General features: G+C 39.5%; 1 protein-coding gene across 4 annotated transcripts in view; it reads right to left on the reverse strand.

Annotated features, from left to right (window-relative positions):
• NUP153 (nucleoporin 153) overlaps positions 1-22,332 on the reverse strand; it is a 95,291-nt gene that overhangs the window by 58,822 nt on the left and 14,137 nt on the right. For all 4 annotated transcript variants that reach the window (XM_054557248.2, XM_024248494.3, XM_024248493.3 and 1 more), the window contains exons 2-5: positions 16,826-17,048; positions 2,583-2,831; positions 2,283-2,422; positions 1,958-2,086 (exon numbers count right to left, since the gene is read on the reverse strand). In XM_054557248.2, coding sequence (XP_054413223.2) covers positions 1,958-2,086; positions 2,283-2,422; positions 2,583-2,831; positions 16,826-17,048 — 741 coding nt within the window. The remainder of the gene's footprint in view (positions 1-1,957; positions 2,087-2,282; positions 2,423-2,582; positions 2,832-16,825; positions 17,049-22,332) is intronic.

Here is a 22,332-nt window from a genome sequence, read left to right on the forward strand (position 1 = left end):
ATAAGACAAAATCTTTGTGACATGGGATTATAATAGTAAAAATGTCTCAGATATGACACCAAAAGCATGAAACCATTAAGAATACACACACACGCACACACAAAAGATATCATCAAAAGTAAAACTTCTGGCCGGGCGCGGTGGCTCACGCCTGTAATCCCAGCACTTTGGGAGGCCAAGGCGGGTGGATCACGAGGTCAAGAGTTCGAGACCAGCCTGGCTAAGATGATGAGAAACTCCGTCTCTACTAAAAATACAAAAATCAGCCAGGTGTGGTGGTGGGCACCTGTAATCCCAGCTACTCAGGAGGCTGAGGCAGAGAACTGCTTGAACCCAGGAGATGGAGGGCGTGCCATTGCACTCAAGCCTGGGCGACAGCACAAGACCTGTCTCAGAGAAAAAAAAAAAAACCACTTCTGCTCTTCAAAGGACACTGTTAAGATACACCAGAGAATGGGAGAAAATATTTGCAAAACATATAACAAAGTATTTGTACCCTGAAAAATGAACTCTCTCAAAATTTATTAATAAGAAAATAACCCAATTTTTAAATGGGTGGAAGATTTGAACAGACACTTCACCAAAGAAGATATTTCACCAAAAGATAGACTGATAGCAAATAAGCACCAAATAAACACATGAAAAGACCTTCAACATCATTAGTCATTATGGAAGTACAACTTAAAATCAGAAGTTGGGGTTACTACTACATGTCTACTAGAATAGCAAAAACAAACAAAAAACCTGACACCACCAAGCGCTGACAAGGATATAAGTGCAACTCTTATATTACCAGTCAGAATGAAACCTGGTACCAGCCACTCTGGAAAACAGTTTGGCAGTTTATTATAAAGTTTACTGTATACTTACCATATGACCCATCAATTCAACTCCTAGGTATCTGTATTCACCTGAGATGAAAATGAATGCTCACAAAAAACATTCATAGCAGCTTCATTCATAATTGCCAGAAACTGGAAACAACTCAGCGTCTTTTCACTGGTGAATAATAAACCAACTGTACTAACCATACTACTCAGCAATAAAAAGGAACTATCAGAAGATGCAAAAACAGATGGATCTCAAATGCATTATGCTAAGTAGAATAAGCCAGACTCAAAAGGTTACATATGACTAAACGTATATGACATTCTGGAAAGGCCAAAACTACAGAGAAAGAAAACAGATCAGTGGTTGCCAGAGGGTGGTAGGAGGAGGAACGGTTCACTCAAGAGATACATAAGGTAACGTTTTGGGGTGATGAAAATGTCTGATCAATATTTGATTGTAGAAATGGTTATATACATAATAATATGTTTTGTTAAAGCTCAAATACTCTAAAACAATGGTAAATTTTAGTATGTGTAATTTACACCTCATTTAAAAAAAAGAATCACATTTCTTGAGATACACACATATATCTAATACATAAAACATTCACTTAGGTCTCAAATAATGTTTATATACCCTAAATGAAAAAAATATAACCTATAGCTGTTGTTTTCCCAAAGAACAATATTAAATCAAAACTACTGGCCAGGTGCGGTGGCTCACGCCTGTAATCCTAACACTTTGGGAGGCCGAGGTGGGCGGATCACAAGGTCAAGAGATCGAGACCATCCTGGCCAACACAGTGAAACCCATCTCTACTAAAAATACAAAAAATTAGCTGGGCGTGGTGACATGTGCCTGTACTCCCAGCAGGAGGCTGAGGCAGGAGAATCACTTGAAACCAGGAGGTGGAGGTTGCAGTGTGGGCCGAGATTGTGCCACTGCACTCCAGCCTGGGCGACAGAGCCGAGACTCCATCTTGAAAAAATATAAATAAAAGAAAAATAAAAAATAAATCAAAACTATTTTTTTGAGCACAAAGTAATTTATTATCCAGTTAAAGTGAAAAAAAAAAAAAAGAAAGAAAGAAAAAAAAAAGGTCATCAACCCTTCTATTGAAACCTACCTGATAAGGTGTATTTCTTAATTTAGACTGTCTTACAGCAGCTGCTGCCCCACCGTATGTTGTTTTTCCAGGATAAAAAGGAGAATCTCCAAGCTGACTGGTTTTAAGGACTGAAGAATTCCCAAGTGACTGCACAGAAACACAATGATAAATTATAAGCCATATGAACCCAGGAGGTGGAGGCTGCAGTGAGTTAAGATCGTGCTGCTACACACTCAAGCCTGGGCAACAGCGAAGGACTCTTGTCTCAGAAAAAAAAAAAAAAAATTGTAAGCAATAAACACTCAAAACTAATGTGATTAAATCCAACCCAGTTAGTACTCACAGGGGAAAGTGTTCCAAAGGCAGACAAGTTGAATGCTGGTTTTTTTGAGCTGGTGGCAGTGTGCTGTGAGAGTGAGTGAGAACGTTCAGCTTCTGGGGACCACAGAGGTGGCAATGAAGTGTTCTTTGAAACAGTTATATCTGAAACAAAATTACATAATCCATAGTAATAACACCAATACAAGATCCTAGATTTTTATAAATAGAAAATAAAAATTACAGCCAAGTCATAAAAAAAAAAAACAAAACATAAAATTTAATGTTACTACCCAAATTATGTACTACCACATGTCAAGAATACCTTTATCAGAAGCTCTTGAAGAAAAACCACTGGTAGTTGAGATGTTATCATCATCATGCTGAGAGGTAGAATCTTTAATTTCCTTTACAAGGGAAAATCCCGAACTGCCAACTGGGAATGCCGAGGATGTAGATGGCTGACAGTGTAATGCAGGGGATTCCAACATGGAAAAATTCAGATGGCTCCGATGAAGAGAAGGCCTTGTTAACACATCTGGATAATTTGAAGCAGTACTAGCTGCTGAAGGTTCTTAAAAGAAAAGCATTAATATTATGAATATACAACTTAAAGCAATACACTACCACAAATAGTTTTTACTTTCAAGAAAACACATTACAGTATATAATAGCTTCAATTCAAATCACTGGGGCATCCCATAATAAGCCCAATATAACATACTCCTAGGCAAAACAAAGTTTCAACTAACTAAAATTAATTTAAATAAGAGTTAATTTTTTTAAACCAGTAAGAGTGATGTGATAGGATACAACAGCTGAAATATAACTATTTTTTGCCAGTTGATTAAACCCATTCACTTTTTTGGTGGTGTATTTTGTAATACAGAAAGTAACTTGTGCCTTATAGTCCTATCATTCTGAGACCATAAAAAATAAGTTTTACCCATATTTTGATACTGTTGCTTTTATTTCAATATGTCGAATCTTGACTCCCATCTGAAATTAGTTATGATACAGGAGTAAAGAAAGGATTTGGCTTCACTGTTTTCCAAATGGTTAGCCTGTTTATAACCTAAGGCAATCTCTTAAATAAGCCATCCTTTCCTCAATGATTGAGAAGCCACTGTTACCACATACTAAACCATACTAAATTCCGAGAGTTTTTATTCCTCCCTTCCTCTAATGATGTATCTTTATACTTCTGTACGAGTACCAAATGTTTTAAATATTATGCTTTAGAATAAATTTAATGCCTGTTGAAGTTACTCCACCCCATCTTCCCATTTTTAAAATATTAAATTATTAAAATAAATTATTTTTCAGAATTTATTTGTCTTCAGGGGCATTTTCAAAAACTTTAGAATTGTTTCTAAAGTTCCCAAAAAGAGGCTTCCAGTTAGAATGGAATAAGTGGGACCAGACCAGTCCTATTGTAAAGAATTATAAGACTGGAGAAAAAATATGAAGCTACTGCTTTCAGTGGAAAACAGCACCAAAAAACTCACAAGGTGAGCCCTACGATTACCCAGCTGTCTGTCTAGGAACATTTTCAGACCTTGAACAGAGACCTAGAGTCAAGTAAAACAGAGCGGGAAGAAATCAGAATTTAGAGCACTGCAGAGTAGGGAACTGTGCAGACAGGGTCTCCCAGAAATCCACATGGGAGTGTCCAGTGAGCAGACAGGCTGTACATACCTATATCAAGACCACCTAAGCCTTACGCAGCAGCTGCTATGGAGTTGAGAAAACAGAGATACTAGACAGTGTACCATGCTAGGGGAAAAAACAATGCTGAGGACTCTCAAGTCTAGGGCTGCCAGAATTTAGAGATCTCATTAATAATGGCATTCAGCTGATATACCAAAAGGTTTGCCCTTAAAAGTAAGGAATAAGTATATAACTAAAATAAGAACTACTATAGATCTCTCCTAAAAAGCCACAGGGGAGACAGATCTTGGAGGCTAAGGCCCACCACATTGGGAGGCTTAGGAAACACCCTGGACTTCCCACAAATATACATTAACACAGCACAAAACTACATCTACAAAAGTTCAAAATTATCATTAACTGAACTGCCTGCTAAAAACAAGAACCAACACTCTTCAGAGGAAGATGACAGAACCAAGAGTCTCTACGCATTATCATTCAAAATGCCAATACAGTCAAAACTCAATGTATAGAAAAAAGAAAACTGTGATCAATGCACGGGGGTAGGGGGTGGGGGAGAGTGGGTGTTAGAAACTTTAACCAAAGGTAGCAGACAAAGACCTTAAAACATTTAGCATTACAAGACTTTAAAGCAGCTATCTGGAATATGTTCAAAGTTCCTAAAAGAATCCTTAAAATTATTTTGACTAGGATCACACTGAATTTAAGATTTTTAAAAACAACTGATAGCATTCCCAACACTGCTTTCCTACCCACCTTTCCTTTGGTTCAGATCTCCTTTATGTCCCTCAGTGGAACTTAAGAGAATTTCTTCTTTTAGAGTGTCACACACTTGTTGTTAAAGTACATAATTTTTTTTTCCTTTTTTTCGAGACAGTCTCACTCTGTCGCCCAGGCTAGAGTGCAGTGGCACAATCTCCGCTCACTGCAGCCTCCACCTCCCAATTGTTTGATATTGCAAATGGGATCCTTTCTTCTTTCGTGTTTTCTAACTGGCTACTGCTTAAATAAGAGAGTCGTTAGGTATTTTTCAATATTAACTTTGTGTCAATTGCTAGAGTTTTCTTATTCTAACATATTACCACATCCCCATAACTAATTACATTCTTAATATCTAGAAGTGGTGGTGATGGACTTCTACCTTATTCTCAACTTTAATAAGACTGCTTCTAATGTTTCACCATTAAATATGATTCTGGGCTGGGCACAGTGGTTCACACCTGTAATCCCAGCACTTTGGGAGGCCAAGGCGGGCAGATGACTGGAGGTCAGGAGTTCAAGACCAGACTAGCCAACACGGCAAAATCCCATCCCTACTAAAAATACAAAAATTACCCGGGCATGGTGCCACACACCTGTAATTCCAGCTACCTGGGAGGCTGAAGCACGAGAACTGCTTGAACCTGGGAGGCAGGGGTTGCAGTGAGCTAAGATCTTGCCACTGAATTCCAGCCTGGTTGACAGAGCCCTCTGTCTCAAAAAAAAAAAAAAAAAAAAAAAAAAAAAAAAAGATTCTGGCCTTTGGTTTGAAAAACTGACATGTTAAGGAAGTAACAGTTTCTAAACTCCAAATAGAAATAAAGAGTGAATTTTAAATTTTAGCAAATGTCTATTTACTAAAAAGCAAAAATAAGATCATTTTACCTAGTAACATGGTAAACTATATTAAACGCTGAACGATCACTTGCATTTCTTGATTAATGCTCTCCTCAGTAAGTATTTTGTGATGTGCTGCTAGACTGTTATTTGCCATTCTGTAGTGTTCTGTGTGCTATCTTCCTAAAAAATTGTCTTGGCTGGACACAGTGGCTCTCACGCCTGTAGTCCCAACACTTTAGGAGGCCAAGGCAGGAGGATCACTTGAGCCCAGGAGTTCGAGACCAGCCTGGGCAACACACTGAGACTTCATCCCAACTAAAAATTTAAAAAGTCAGATGGGCGTGGTTGCACATAGCTGTAGTCCCAGCGACTTAGGAGGCTGAGGTGGGAGGATCACTTGAGCCCAGGAGTTCAAGGCTGCAATGAGCTATGATGGCACCACTGCACTCCAGCCTGACCAACAAAGCAAGACTATCTCATTAAAAAAAAAAAAAAAAAAAAAAATCTTAACAAATATTTTACAGCTTAAGCAATACAAAACAATTCTGGATTATTTAGTTCCAAAGTACTATATCAAAAAAAGCCAGTTGCAGATAAAAACACTCAACAAACTAAGACTAGAACGAAACTACAACACAATAAAGTAAAAAATCATGTTTGCAGATGATATAATCTTACATGTAAATAACAGTGAAGATTCAGCCAAAAGCTGTTAGAGCAAATTTAGCCAAGTACCAGGATACAAAAATCAACACAAAAAAATGTGTTTCTAGGCACTAATAATGAACAATCTGAAAAGTAAGAAAACAATTTCATTTATAATAGCATCAAAAAGAATAAAATATTTAGAAATGTACCAAGGTAAAAGATGTGCACATGGAAACTACAAAATAGTACCGAAAGAAAGAAAACAGAAATGGAATAATATCCCACATACATGGACTACAAGACTAAATATTGTTGGGATGTCAATACTATTCTAAGCAATCTACAGATTCAATATAATCTCTATCTAAATCCCAAAGACATTTTTTGCAGAAATAGAAAACCCATCCTAAAATTCATATGGAATCTCAAGGAACCTCAAAATGCCAACATAATCTTTAAAAACAGCAAAAAAGTTGGAGGTCTCAAGTTTTCTGATTTTAAAACTTATTACAGAAGTACAGTAATGAAAACAATGTGGCACTGGTGAGAGAGAACATGAGGTGGGATACAGTTTCTCCTTCACATATATATTTTTTTCTTCTCTTCACACAAAATCCACAAGACTACCTTGCTGATGTTACACATGCTAACCCTGAGGCTTTAGTCACACAAAGAAAACAGCCATTCTTCAGTGCTCTCACAATAGGTAACCATAACTTTTAAAGAATTCCAGGAATTACTCTTAGGAGATCCAAAATCAAACCAAGGTTGCAGAGAGTCCACCTCAGGAAGGAATGCGAAATAACTTATTTACAGCATTGTTGCCACCTGCCAGACCACTACTCAAGATAATCACCACAACCAGATATGCTGCCTTGCGTACCCTAGTACCCTACCCTGCAGGTGCTTCGCCCAGCTCAGCCTGCATACCTTACCCCATGTCAATTCCTGCGCTTTGCCTAATAAAAAAAATTCCTACTGGCTTTTTCCGGGAAGCCAGGAAGAGGATCCTTGAGCCTCACCTCCACTGTTTCCCTTGTGCTCAAGCACAAGCCCTGAAATAAAAGTCCTGTCTGGGAAATCTGCTTGGCTCCGTGTTAATTTCCATTACATGGGAAACCAAAGAGCCTGTGGTCTGTAATACTGTAATAAAGACAGACAATATAGACCATGGATGTGAACACAGGGCCCAGAAATAAACTACCATATATGATCAAACGATCTTCAACAAGGATTTCAAGACCACTCAATGGGAAAAGGACAGTCTCTTCATTAAATGGTTTTGGAAAACTGGATATCCACATGAAAAAGAATGAACCCTTATCTTGAACCATATACAAAAATTAACTCTAAATGGATTAAAGACCAAAGTATAACACCCAAAACTATAAAACTTTTAGAAGAAAACAATTTCAGGACATGAGATTTGACGATGATTTATTAGATACGACACTAAAAGTACAGGCCACCGAAGCAAAAATAGACAAATAGGACTATATCAAATGTAAAAACTTTTATGCATCAAAGGATGTAATCAACAGAGTAAAAGGTCAACCTACAGGATGGGAGAAAATATCCACAAATTATACATGTGATAAGGGATTAATATCCAGAACATAAAAAGTACTCCAACCCCCAGTGAAAATGGCTTTTATCAAAAAGGCAATAACGGATGCTGGTGAGGATGTAGAGAAAGAAGAATCCTTGCACACTGTTGTTGGTGGGAATATCAATTAGTACAGCCATCATGGAGAACATCATTGAGGTTTCTCACAAAAACTAAAAGTAGAACCACAATATGATCCAACAATCCCACTGCTGGGTATATATCCAAGATAAAGGAAACTAGTATATATCAAAGAGATAATCTGCACTTGCAGCACTATTCACAATAGCCAAGATACGGAATTGACCTAAATATCCATCCACAAATGTATGGACAAAGAAACTGTACTACATAAACACAATGGAGTATTATTCAGCCATTAAAAAAACAGAATTAAATCTTGTCATTTGCAACAATATAGACGGAACTGCAGAACATCACATTAAGTGAAATACGTCAGGCACAAAAAGACAACTATCACATGTTCTCAAATGTGGCAGCTTTTTAACAAAAAACGGACTCAAAAGAACTCATGGAGACAGAATAGAATGACGAATACCAGTGGGCAACTCATGGAGACAGAGAATAGAATGACGGTTACCAGAAGGTGGCTCATGCCTGTAATCCTAGCACTTTGGGAGGCCAAGGTGGGCGGATCACAAGGTCAGGAGATCGAGACCATCCTGGCTAACATGGTGAAACCCCGTGTCTACTAAAAATACAAAAAATTAGCCGGGCGTGGTGGCGGGTGCCTGTAGTCCCAGCTACTCGGGAGGCTGAGACAGGAGAGTGGCGTGAACCCAGGAGGTGGAGGTTGCAATGAGCTGAGATCATGCCACTGTACTCCAGCCTGGGCGACAGAGCAAGAATCTGTCTGAAAACAAAACAAAAATAAAAAACCAGAGATACTGTCTGGGGTTTAGAAATCCGCTGGTATAGGTATTTAAACCAATTAGCATCTACACATAATAAATATTTCAATTTATCTGCAATCAGGATTTACATACACATAGGTTGAAATGTTTCCCGGGGTATCAAGTATTCCAATATTACTGTAGTATATTATACTATGAAAATGCTTTTTACTTATCCCATTCTCTCATCCCTGCATCAGTTTCTCCTATAGGAGAAAAGTGATAGGATAATTTTCTAACTCTTGGCAGACATCAACTAAATCTAGTATATACAGAAACCAAAGAGGAAAAAGAAATCCAACACAGGTCAGGTGCGGTGGCTCATCCCTATAATCCCAGCACTTTTAGGAGGCTGAGGCAGGAGGATCACTTAAGGCCAGGAGTTCAAGACCAGCCTGGGCAACATAGTGAGGCCTCACTTCTACTAAAAATTTTTGAAATATAGCTAGGCATGGCAGCACCCTCTTGTAGTCCCAGCTACCTGGGAGGGTGAGGAGGAGAATGTAAAGTGAATCACACACGTTTTTGGTTTCCCAGTGCATACAAAAGTTATGTTTATACTACACTATAGCCTATTAAGTGTGCAATAGCATTATGACAATAAAAACAACATACCTACTTAAAAAAATTGCTAACAAATAACAATCTGCTGAGCCTTTAGAAAGTCATAATCTTTTAGGTGGTGTTAACAGGTCTTTGCCTCAATGTTGATGGCTACTGACTGATCAGGGTGATGAGTACTGAAGGCTGGGGTGGTTGTAGCAATTTCTTAAAATAAGACAACAATGAAGTTTGCCTCATCGATTGACTATTCCTTTAACGAAAGATTTCTCTGTGGCATGCAATGTTTTTGATAGCATTCTAACTGCAGAATTTTCAAAATGGGAGCCAATCCTCTCAAATTTTGCTGCTGTTTTATCAACTAAGTTTATGTAATATTCTAAATTATTCTGTAATCTTAAAAATGTGCACAGTATCTTCACCAAGAGTAGATTCCATCTCAAGAAACCACTTTTGCCAGGTGCGGTGGCTCACACTTGTAATCCCAGCACTTCGGGAGGCCGAGGGGGGCAGATCACGAGGTCAGGAGCTCGAGACCATCCTTGCCAACACGGTGAAACCCCATCTCTACTAAAAATACAAAAAATTAGCTGGGCGTGGTGGCACATGCCTGTAGTCCCAGCTACTCGGGAGACCGAGGCAGGAGAATTGCTTTATCGTCGGAAGCTGAAGTTGTAGTGGGCTGAGATTGTGCCACTGCACTCCAGAGAGGGTGACAGAGCAAGACTGTCTCAAAAAAAAAAAAAAAAAAAAGAAAGAAAAAAAAAGAAACCACTTTCTTTGCGCATCCACAAGAAGCAACTCCTCATCCATTCAAGTTTGAGCATAAGATATTGCAGTAATTCAGTCACATCTTCATACTCCACTTCTAATTCTAGTTCTCTTTCTATTTCCACCACATTTGTAGTTCCTTCCTCCACTGAAGTCCTGAACCCCTCAAAGTTATCCATGGGGGTTGGAATCAACTTTCTCTAAACTCCTATTCATGTTAATATTTGGACCTCCTCTTGTAAATCACAAATGGTTTTTCTCCCCTCAATTAGCATTGACTTGAAACTCAACGACTGTTCTTAATGTCATCTAGAATGGTGAATCTTTTCCAAAAGGTTTACAATTTACCCAGATCTATCTGAGGAGTAACTATGATAGCTACAGCCATATGAAAGGTATTTCTTAAATAATGAGACTAGAAAGTCAAAATGCCTCCTTGATTCATGGGCTGCAGAATGGACATTGTACTATCAAGCATCAGAACAACATTAATCTCCATGCACATCTCATTAGAGCTCTTGGGTGACCAGATGCATTGTCAATGAGCAGTGTTGTTTTGAAAAGAATCTTTTTGTCCCCAAGCAAGAGGTCTCAAAGACGGGCTTAAAACGTTCAGTAAACCATGCTGTAAATAGATGTGTTGTCATCCAGGTTTTGTTGTTCCAATTACACAGCACAGGCAGAGTAGATTTAGCATAATTCTTAGGAGCCCTAGGATCTTTGAAATGGTAAATAAGCATTGGCTTCAACTTACAGTCACCAGTTGCATTAACCCCTAATAAGAGAGTTAGCCTATCCTTTGAAGCCAGGCACTGATGTCTCTTCTCTGGCTATCAAAATCCTAGATGGTATCTTCTTCCAACAGGAGGCCATATTTCACCTGAAAATATGTTGTTTAGTGCAGTCATCTGATAGTTTAGATGTTTGTCCCTCCAAATCCTATGCTGAAATGTGATCCCCAATGTTGGAAGTGGGGTCGAATGGGAAGTCTTTGGGTCATGGGGGCAGATTCCTCATGAATGGCTTGGTACCCTACCCAAGGTAATGGGTTCACATATTTGGTTGTTAAAATAGTCTGGGACCTCCCTACTCTTGCTCCCTTCTCTCTCCATGTGACTGATATGCCTACTCCCACTCTGCCTTCTGCCATGTGTAAAACCTTGAGACCACACTAAAAGCCAAGCAGATGCTGGTGCCATGCCCACACAGCTTGCAGAACCGTGAGCCAAATAAGCCTCTTTTCTTTATAAATTACCCAGTCTCAAGTATTCCTTTATAGAATGCAAAATGGACTAATACACCACCTTCGTCAGTGCTCTTAGCTAAATCTTCTGGATAACTTATTGCAGCTCCTACATCAGCACTTGTTGCTTCACCTTGCCCTTTTATGTTACAGAGAGATTCTTTCCCTAAACCTCATGAATAAATCTCTGCTGGCTTCCAGCTTTTCTCCTGCAGCTTTAACATCTCCCTCAGCCTTCACAGAACTGAAGGGAGTTAGGGCTTGCTCTGGATTATGCTTTGGCTTAAGGGAATTTTGTAGCTAGTTTGATCTTCTATTCAAACCACTCAAACTTTCTACACGTCAGCAATTGGCTGCTTTGCTTTCCTATTATCCTTTGTGTGTTTACTAGAGCAGCACTTTCAATTTCCATCAATAACTTTTCCTTTGCATTCACAAGTTGGCTAACTGGTGCAAGAGGCCTAGCTTCAGGCCTGTCTCAGCTGTCCACATGCCTTCCTCACTAAACTTACATACTTACAGCTTTTGGATAAAAGACGGGGAACTCTGATTTCCACTTGAACACTTAGAGGCCACTGTAAGGTTACTAATTAGCCTAATTTCAATACTGTCAGAGAATAGGGAGGCCCAGAAAGAGGGAGAAAAAATGGGAATAGCCAGTTGGTGGAGCAGCTGGAACACACACAACATTTACTGATTAAGTTCATCATCTTATATGGGTGTGGCTCGTGGCACCCCAAAACAATTACAATAGTAATACCAAAGAGCACTGATCACGATGATAGATACATAATTTAAAAGTTTGAAATACTGCAAGAATTACCAAAATGTGACAGACATGTTGGCGTGTGCTGGTGGAAAAATGGCACTGATCAACTTTCTTGACATGGGATTACCACAAACTCAATTTGTAAAAAATGCAGTATGTGCAAAGTGCAATAAAATATGTATTTATAAAATTAATATTTAGTAAACAACTAAATTTATTTAGGACTGCCATATGTTAGCTTTCCAGAATCTGACACTACTTCAACAGCAGATATATAGTCATGTGCCACATAAGAACAGTCAACTAGTTGGGCGCGGTGGCTCACGCCTGTAATCCCAGCACTTTGGGAGGCTGAGGCAGGTGGATCATGAGGTCAGGAGATCAAGACCATCCTGGCTAACATGGAGAAACCCCGTCTTTACTAAAAATACAAAAAAATTAGCCAGGCCTGGTGGCGGGCGCCTGCAGTCCCAGCTACTTAGGAGGCTGAGGCAGGAGAATGGTGTGCACCTGGGAGGCGGAGCTTGCAGTGAGCCGAGATCGAGCCACTGCACTCCAGCCTGGACAACAGAGCAAGACTCTGTCTAAAAAAAAAAAACAACCAGTCAACTACAGAACACATATATAACAGTTGTCCCATAAGATTATGAAGAAGCTGAAAAATCTGTATCCCCTAGTGACATCATAGCCATCCGAAGGCTTTAGTGCAATGCATTACTCAGGAGTCTGCAGTCATGCTGATGTAAATAAACTCAGTGTTACCAGTCATATAAAACTAGAGCAAATACATTTATGTACTCTATAGAATACTATACTTGGTAATGATAATAAATGACTATGTAACTGTTTTATGTATTTACTATACCTTTTATCACTAGAGTATACTCCTTCCACTTACATTAAAAAAAAAAAAAATTGACACAGGTGGTGGCTCATACCTGTAATCCCAGCACTTTGGGAGGCCAAGGCAGGAGGCTCACTTGAGGCCAGTTGAAGCCCAGCCTAAGCAACAGTTAGACCTCGTCTCGACAAAAAAATTAAAAAATTAGCTGGGCGTGGTAGCACACGCCTATAGTCCTAACTACTTAGGAGGCTGAGGTGGGAGGATCGCTTGAGCCTAGAAGGTTGAGGTTGCAGTGAGCCATGATGGTGCCACTGCACTCCAGCCTGGGTAACTGAATGAGATCTTGTCTTTGAAAAAAAAAGAAAGAAAAGAAAAAGTCAACTGTAAACAGCCTTAGGTAAGTCCTTCTGGAAGTATTCCAGAAGAAGGCATTGTTATCATAGAAGATGACAGCTCCATGGATGTTACTGCTCCTGAAGAGTATCCAGTGGGACAAGATGTGGGGGTAGAAAGCCATGATATTGATGATACTGACTTTATGTAGGGCTAGGTTAATTAATGTGTGCATGTCTTAATTGTTAACAAACTTTTTTTTTGTTTCTTTTTTTTTTTGAGACAGAGTCTCGCTCTGTGGCCCAGGCTGGAGTGCAGTGGCGCGATCTCGGCTCACTGCAAGCTCCGCCTCCCGGGTTCATGCCTTTCTCCTGCCTCAGCCTCCGGAGTAGCTGGGACTACAGGTGACCGCCACCATGCCTGGCTAATTTTTTGTATTTTTAGTAGAGACGGGGTTTCACCGTGTTAGCCAGGATGATCTCAATCTCCTGACCTCGTGATCCACCCACCTCGGCCTCCCAAAGTTCTGGGATTAACAAAGTTTTAAAAGTTAAGAAAAAAAAACAGTACTATAGAAAAAACCTTAGAGAATAAGGACATTAAAAATATTTTTGTGCAGCTATATAATGTTTATGTTTTAAGCTAACTGTTTTAACAAGAGTAAAAAAGTTTTTTACATTTCAAAAATGTATATCTTATTTATAAAGATATAGTAAGCGAAGGTTTATTGTTTAAGAAAAATCTTTTAGTAAATTATAGCCTAAGTGTACAGTGTTTATAAAGTTTACAGTACTGTACAATAATGTTCTAGGCCTTCAGATTCACTCACCAATCACTCACTGATTCACCCAGAGCAGCTTCCAGTCCTGTAAGCTTCATTTAGGATTAAGTATCCTAAACAAGCATACCATTTTTTATCCCTTATATCATATGTACCTTTTCTATGCTTAGATATGTTTAGATACACAAATATTCACTATTATAATTGCCTACAGTATTCAGCACAGTAACAGGCTGTGCAGGTTTGTAACCTAGGAACAGGCTACAGCCTAGGTAAGAGTAGGCTGTCTAAGTGTGAGTATACACTATGATATTTGCAGTGACAAAACTGCCTAACAATGTACTTCTCAGAACGTATCCCCATAGTTAAGGAACACATAACTGTTTTGAGAATGCACTGTCAAATTTAAGTGTAATGCTTCACAGAGTAAATATAACTGTAATTTCTCTGTTATATCTAGTAAGATCTATATTCATCTTATTGGGGAGTTTAAGTCACACTCTCATGTGACTGCAGGTATTAATAAGTAGACAAAGGTCAAGGCAGACTATAAGAACTGTCTGGCCAACATGGTGACACCCCGTCTCTACTAAAAAATACAAAAAATTAGCCGGGCATGGTGGCGGGTGCCTGTAATCCCGGCTACTCAGGAGGCTGAGGCAGAAGAAATGCTTGAATCCAGGAAGCGGGGGTTGCAGTGACCTGAGATCGCACCACTGCACTCCAGCCTAGACAACAGAGCGAAACTCCATCTCAAAAAAACAAAACAAAAACAAACAACAAAAAAAAACAAGAACTGACCGGGACTTACAAGGTTTAAGATAGCAGGATTCAGATCTAAGACAAGCATGAGGTGGAAAAATGCTATCAAGTTTTTGAAGCAGGCCAGGTACGGTGGCTTGCACCTGTAATCCTAAGCACTTTGGGAGGCCAAGGCATGCACATCGCTTCAGCTCAGGAGTCCAGTCTGGGCAAAATGGCGAAACCCCATCTCTACTTAAAAAAAAAAAAAAAAAAAATTAGCCAGGCCTGGTGGTCCACACCTGTAGTCCCAGTTACTTGGGGGGCTGAGGTGGGAAGATCACTTGAGCCTGGGAGGTGGAGGTTGCAGTGAGCTGAGATTGTGCCTCCAGCCTGTGAGACAGAGTGAGACCTTGGCTCAAAAAAAGAAAATAAAAAAAAAATTTTTAAAGCTTTTGAAGTAGATATCAAAATGCTGCCCACAATTTGCTTCTAAATACATCAGGTGAGTTGGGGATAGGAAGGTAGGGAAATAGGTGTGCGAATAGAGTAAACAAGATCAGCCATGACTTGATTATTGTTGAAGCTCGGTGATGGGGAGCCAGGGGCGGGGAGTGTCATTGTACTATTCTCTTTATTTCTCTAGGTTTAAAATTTTTCCATAATAAAGTTTAGAAGTTATACACAAACGTGTGTATAATATACATGTAACAGAAAATCTTCCTTATACATTTAATAATGAATAAAATCAGTTTGAGTTGACCTTGGCATAAATTCATCCTGCTATTTTCATGAAAATACAAATACACATAAAGTGTACAGAGAATAAGAAACTCTCCATGTCTTTCACACCTAAATTCTTGAAGTTAGTTAATCCTTACAAATATGCTCATTAGGATAGAAAAGATCATTTCTATAGCTATCTTAGAAAAGATAGTCACTGTAGATATACTAGAACTCTCTAACCAAAAGGAAACAAATCTCATAACCAGGAAACAGAGGGGGGAAAACAGAAAAAGAAAAGCCAGAGTCCCTTTCACTGGCCAGAAAAGAAAACAACACAGAGGCAGTCAGCTTAGAGATCTACCAGATAAAGTTTCAAGATGGCTGCTGGTAATATATTTAAAAGCAATCTTGAAAAGTACAGACATTAAAACTTAAGTTATTCTAATAAAAGTAAGTGAACATTCAAAGAATACATCTAGTTGAATATTACTAAGAAAAATTAGATTTGCCATTTCTCTAAAATAAAAACCATTCTTTCAGGGCCATTTCATTATCGCTATTTTTTACTACGGACAAATCAGGCAGGGAGATGTTACTAAGTACACCAAAATTAACAGGGCATACATCCAAATCAATTACTTATTTGAGACTTTAACATAGGGCTACAAAAAGTTTTGTAATTATGTACTTCAAAACATGTAGTGAAAGAAAAAATATATATACTGAAAGAAACATACGCTGAGAGATAAGTTGGGCTTCATCGAAATTTAAAACATGTGCTTTAAAGGATAGGATTGGCTGGGCACGGTGGCTCACGCCTATAATCTCAGCACTTTGGAAGGCTGAGGCGGGAGGATCATGAGGTCAGGAGATTGAGACCATCCTGGCTAACACGGTGAAACCCCATGTCTATAAAAAATACAAAAAAAAAAATTAGCCAGGTGTGGTGACAGGCGCCTGTAGTCCCAGCTACTTGGGAGGCTGAGGCAGGAGAATGGCATGAATTCGGGAGGCAGAGCTTGCAGTGAGCAGAGATCGCACCCTGCACTCCAGCCTGGGCCACAGAGCAAGATTCTGTCTCAAAAAATAAAAAAAAAAGAAAGAAAAAAAGAAAAAGAAAAGAAAATTAAAACCCAAAATCCAACATCAGAGCTTGCACTCTTAACTGACATAGTTTATCAACCTTCCTTAATAAATAAAACACTGATAAATACAAAAGACATCCAGTTTGAACCCCATTATCACCCTCCTCCCACATGGTTTATGTACCGCCTGACTAGATTCACCATAACTAGGTAATATCTTCAAAATTAGGGCATGAAAACCTATCATTCATGACAAAATAGTCACATTTTATTTACCTTCTGCATTACTGACTGCTGGCTCAGGTGTGATTCTCCCATCAGTAATATTAGAGCTCTCCTCGTCGGCATATATCAGATGGTCCTCTTTATTTTCTGGCCAGCGTGGAACCTCGCTTGTGTCTGTTGAACAGCTGCATACATCTTCATTCTTGTTGAAGTATCTTTGTAGCCACCCTGGCACAATATTCTTAACAGATTCTGTAACCCTGCTAAGAATGCCCTGTTGGGAGAAAAAACATATTATGACAGTTTTAGAAATTTATCTTTTTAAAATAAGTACCTACTTACTGAAAGCCAGGCCAAGCAAAACACAAAGGTGTCCAACAAGTTTGCTAAAATTCAGTTACTACAGTTACTGCTAACATAATGGTTTTTACAAATTCTATAGATGTGAAACTCTTTCTTTCTTCTATATGCATACATAAGGCAATAATTGTCCCAAACGGCTGCATTATTCTAATCCTTAAGAAAACCCCAAAAGGCCATCAAATACTCAATATCGATTTTAGTTTTACTAATATGTAATACATGTTTTAATCTCAGAGAAAAGGCACCCATTTTTTCCCAGTATGTTAAAACAAACAAACAATACTTTCAATAGCTTTCTCAAGCAATTATTTTACTGCACATTCTTTAAGATAAATAAAAATTCAGACAACTAGAAATACGAGAGTTTAAAAAAAAAAAAATACAGGAACTAAAACAATCTGGCCGAGCGAGGTGGCTCATGCCTGTAATCCTAGCACTTTGGGGGGCTGAGGTGGGCAGATCACCTGAGGTCGGGAGTTCAAGACCAGCCTGACCAACATGGAGAAACCCCATCTCTACTAAAAATACAAAAAATTAGCAGGGCATGGTGGCGCATGCCTATAATCCCAGGTACTCAGGAGGCTGAGGCAGGAGAATTGCTTAAACCCAGGAGACAGAGGTTACAGGGAGCCCAGACTGCGCCATGGCACTCTAGACCAGGCAACAAGAGCAAAACTCCATCTCAAAAAACAAAACAAAACAAAAACAAAAAAACAATCCAACAAAAATAAACTCAAGAAACAATCTAAAACCTTTTCTGATGTTGAAATTTCACTACAGCAAATGTTGGCTGAAAATCTCAGTGATTAATTTTATTACGGTAACTTTTTTTTTTTTTGAGACGGAGTTTCGCTCTTGTTGCCCAGGCTGGAGTGCAACGGCGCGATCTCGGCTCACCACAACCTCCGCCTCCTGGGTTCAATAGAGTCTCCTGCCTCAGCCTCCCAATTAGCTGGAATTACACCACACCCAGCTAATTTTGTATTTTTAGTAGAGACGGGGTTTCTCCATGTTGGTCAGGCTGGTCTCGAACTCCAGACCTCAGGTGATCCGCCCACCTCTGCCTCCCAAAGTGCTGGGATTACAAGCATGAGCCACCGTGCCCAGCTATTATGGTAACTTTTAAAAGGAGAAAGGGAAAGTAACGTGGTATAATAGCTTTCAGTATTATTTTTATTCTAGTTTGGCTATGTGCTAGACACTATTCTAAGCAATTTATACGTTATTATTCAGTTTAATCCTCACCATAACTTTATGAACTAATATCCCCACCTTATGGATAAGAGAGACAATGAAGTTAAATAACTTGCTAAGACAGAGTAAAAGTATGGGCTTTGGGCTCACGCCTGTAATCCCAGCACTTTGGGAGGCCGAGGTGGGCAAATCACGAGGTCAGGAGATGAAGACCATCCTGGCTAATACGGTGAAACCCCATCTCTACTAAAAATATAAAAAATTAGCCAGGCGTGGTGGCAGGCGCGTGTAGTCCCAGCTACTCGGAAGGCTGAGGCAGGAGAATGGCGTGAACCCGGGTGGCGTAGCTTGCAGTGAGCCAAATGTGCAGTAAAATAATTGCTTGAGAAAGCTTGCAGTGAACTGAGATCGCCTGGGCGACAGAGCGGAGACTCCGTCTCAGAAAAAAAAGTATGTGCTTTGGGATTGCCAGGACCTAGGGTAAAATTTGAGGACCTCCCTGTACTTTGATTTATTCTAGGTAAAATAACCCTGCCTCCTATTATTTATAGTAATTATAATGAAAATCAAATGAAATAATGTGGAGGCATGTATCAATTTACAAGATATAGCAGAAACATACTGAAAACTTTTTTACTAACAAGGAAAAAGCTGGCAATAAACTGGGGTAAGGTAACCAATTTTAGGCAACAATTTATTTCACAAAGCAGATTTAGTAGGGTTTCAAAGAAAGAGTCAAAGAAAGGAAAAAAATGACTCAGTAGGTACAGAAAACAATAAAATCAAGGCAGAATATATAAATCTACCTAGAAGGGAAACTCAAGACAGAGGCCTTAAAATATCCTGCCAACAAAAAAAATGGAAGACATTTCTGATACAGGCACTTGAATAGTAATTTCCTTACTATGTGAAAAGGTAGCCGGGCGCGGTGGCTCACGCCTGTAATCCCAGCACTTTGGGAGGCCGAGGTGGGTGGATCATGAGATCAGGAGTTCAAGACCAGCCTGACCAATATGATGAAACCCCATCTCTACTAAAAATACAAAAAAAAATCAGCCGGGTGTGGTGGTGCACATCTGTAATCCCAGCTACTCAGGAGGCTGAGGCAGAATTGCTTGGAGCTGGCAGATGGAGGTTGCAGTGAGCTGAGATCACGCCATTGCACTCCAGCCTGGGCAACAAAGCGAAAGCCAGACTCCGTCTCAAAAAAAAAAAAAAAGAAAAAAGAAAAAAAAGAAAAGGTATAAGTAACAACTGGGAAGCATGTAATTATTCTTCCATGTACTGTGCAAATTTTCAATAGATCTACAAGTAAGCTGTCTATCAAACACATGAAGCCAAGTTCTAGAACACTACTGAACAACACCAATTCACTGTTCCCTTTTTCTTTGCTAATATTACACAGTATTAGTTACTATGGAAAGAAAGCCTATATACCTATATCCAATATTTAATATTTGTAAAAACACACCTAATAAGTAGTTACTTATCCCATTTCCATACTTCAAGACTTGAAGTGTTTACAAGCTGTAATACAGTTTAAGACAGACTTAAGGCTGGGCGTGGTGGCTCACGCCTGTAATCTCAGCACTTTGGGAGGCCAAGGCTGGTGGATCACTTGAGGCCAGGAGTTGGAGACCAGCCTGGCCAACATGGCAAAACCCTGTATCTACTAAAAATACAAAAATTAGCCAGGCATGATGGTGCGTGCCTGTAATCCCAGTTACTAGAGAGGCTGAGGCAGGAGAATCGCTTGAATCTGGGAGGCAGACGTTACAGTGAGCCAAGATCGGGCCATTGCACTCCAGCCTGGGCAACACAGCGAGCCTCCAGCTCAGAAAAACAAAAAAAGACTTAAAAACAAAGACATACTTGATACAGGTGACAGGCTAGCTAAAGCACTATAGCCAGAATTTTTTTTTTTCCGGAGACCTGTGTCATACCAGATAGAGTGCAATGGCACATGATCATGGCCCACGGCAGCCTCAAACTCCTGGGCTCTCATCTCAGCCTTCCAAGTAGCTAGGACTACAGGCCGACTACCACATCCAGCTATAGCAATTCTAGAATTTAATGTACATTTAAAAAATTTTTTGTGGACTTCAAGTAAGGTGTTTAGCTACTAAAAGTATCAGAGATTCCTGTGATCCCTATCCATCTGGAAGGCAAGTATAGAACAACTTTAAATTGGCGCCACCCTCACTCATAGATCCCTTATGTGGCAGCATTAGGTATCTTCAAAAATAATTAGAAAACAAAACTGGTCAAAGTGGATATAATAAAGCTCATTCACTAAAATACATGAACTTAGATTACAGACCTATTTTCTATACTAAAATTTAACCAACTTATCTAGTCTCAGCCCAGAAGAGCTTAATACAGGAACAGTGAGACAGAGACATTACTAGTGGCACAGTGAATAACAGCATGAGGAGTAAAAAGGAATGCAGACTATATTAGCTACAAGTGTGGCACAGGCCTGTAGTCTTAGCTACTTGGGAGGCTGAGACAGGAGAATCACTTGAGCCTAGGAATTCAAGGTTGCAGTCAGCTATGATTGTACCACTGCACTCCTGCCTGGGTGACAGAGGCCCTGTCTCTCAAAACAAAAACAAAGACAAAGAGAAAGGAGGGAGGATGGGAAGAAGGAAGGAAAATAATAAAATGAACCTGGAACCAGTATGAAAGAAGAAACATCCTTGTGTTTCAATACCCAAATATACCTTTGTAGGTTAAATAACCCTAAGTCATTAAGAAAAAGTTAAATTAAGCTTAGTATAAGTGTGATCCCTTTTTAGCAGTATTATTAGCATCATCCCAGGTCATTCTCCAGCCCTACTAAAGGATGAACTCCAGAAGTAGGTCCCACCTGTTTTATCAAGCCCTCTGAAGTGATTCTAATATTGGAAATCAGATACATTTCAGGAAATTAAGATACATTTTAGAGAAGTCCCTCCAAAACAGATGAATAAAATTGTGCATTCTTGAAAGGCTTAATCTTCAGTTGTCTAGAAAAAACATACATGTGGAGCACCAGTCAGACAATATTTAAGATTATAATGAAAATATTCTAAAGTGAATTAGGTAAACAAATCTTACAGACCATTTTAGACTGTGCTAAATACATACAGTTCATAAAATTATTTTCCTAGTGTTTCCCAAACTCTGGCAATGATTTTCACCTGTACTGTTTTTCTCTGAATCCACTCACTTGGATTTAAAGTTTTTCTTTAAGTCTACTCACTTTTCTTAAAATTTAGCTTTTTCCTACACACACACACACACACACACACACTTATAAAATCACAGATTTGATGCTGTGCTGGTATCCACTTGCCCTTTTCTCAGCCCATTTTTGATAGGCTGTTTCTATGGACTGCACTACCAACTGGTTTCTGGTAAGACTACTCCATGAGAGATATTAGACAACACTAGATATTAGAGAATGGGAGTAAAGAGAGGTCTTCCTTCTGTGCTCCTCCCTGCTTAAATCTTGCTCCATCTCCAAAACTACCACTCCAGCACCCCTCCACTCCGGTTACAGCATTTCTTCCCTTTATTCTTCTAGTCCTAGAGAAGGTAGTAACATTCTGCTATTAGTCTCTGGGTATCTTGCTATCCCGTATTTATTCCATTAACCACCAGCATATCTCTAAGTAGACCCTTCTTAAAGGTACTTCCTTTGAGGCCGGGCACAGTGGCTCACGCCTGTAATCCCAGCACTTTGGGAGGCCGAGGCGGGCAGATCACTTGAAGTCAGGAGCTGAGACCAGCCTGGCCAACATGGTGAAACCCCAGCTCTACTAAAAATACAAAAATTAGCTGGGTGTGGTGGCACACTCCTGTAATCCCAGCTACAAGGAAGGCTGAGGCAGAAAAAACGCTTGAACCCGGGAGGCAGAGGTTGCAGTGAGCTGAGATAGCGCCACTGCACTCCAGCCTGTAATCCCAGCACTCCCAAAGTGCGCCACCACCGCGCCTGGCCTAATACTTCTCTAGTA

The sequence above is a fragment of the Pongo abelii genome, chromosome 5, assembly GCF_028885655.2.
Source record: "Pongo abelii isolate AG06213 chromosome 5, NHGRI_mPonAbe1-v2.0_pri, whole genome shotgun sequence".
NCBI lineage: Eukaryota > Metazoa > Chordata > Mammalia > Primates > Hominidae > Pongo > Pongo abelii.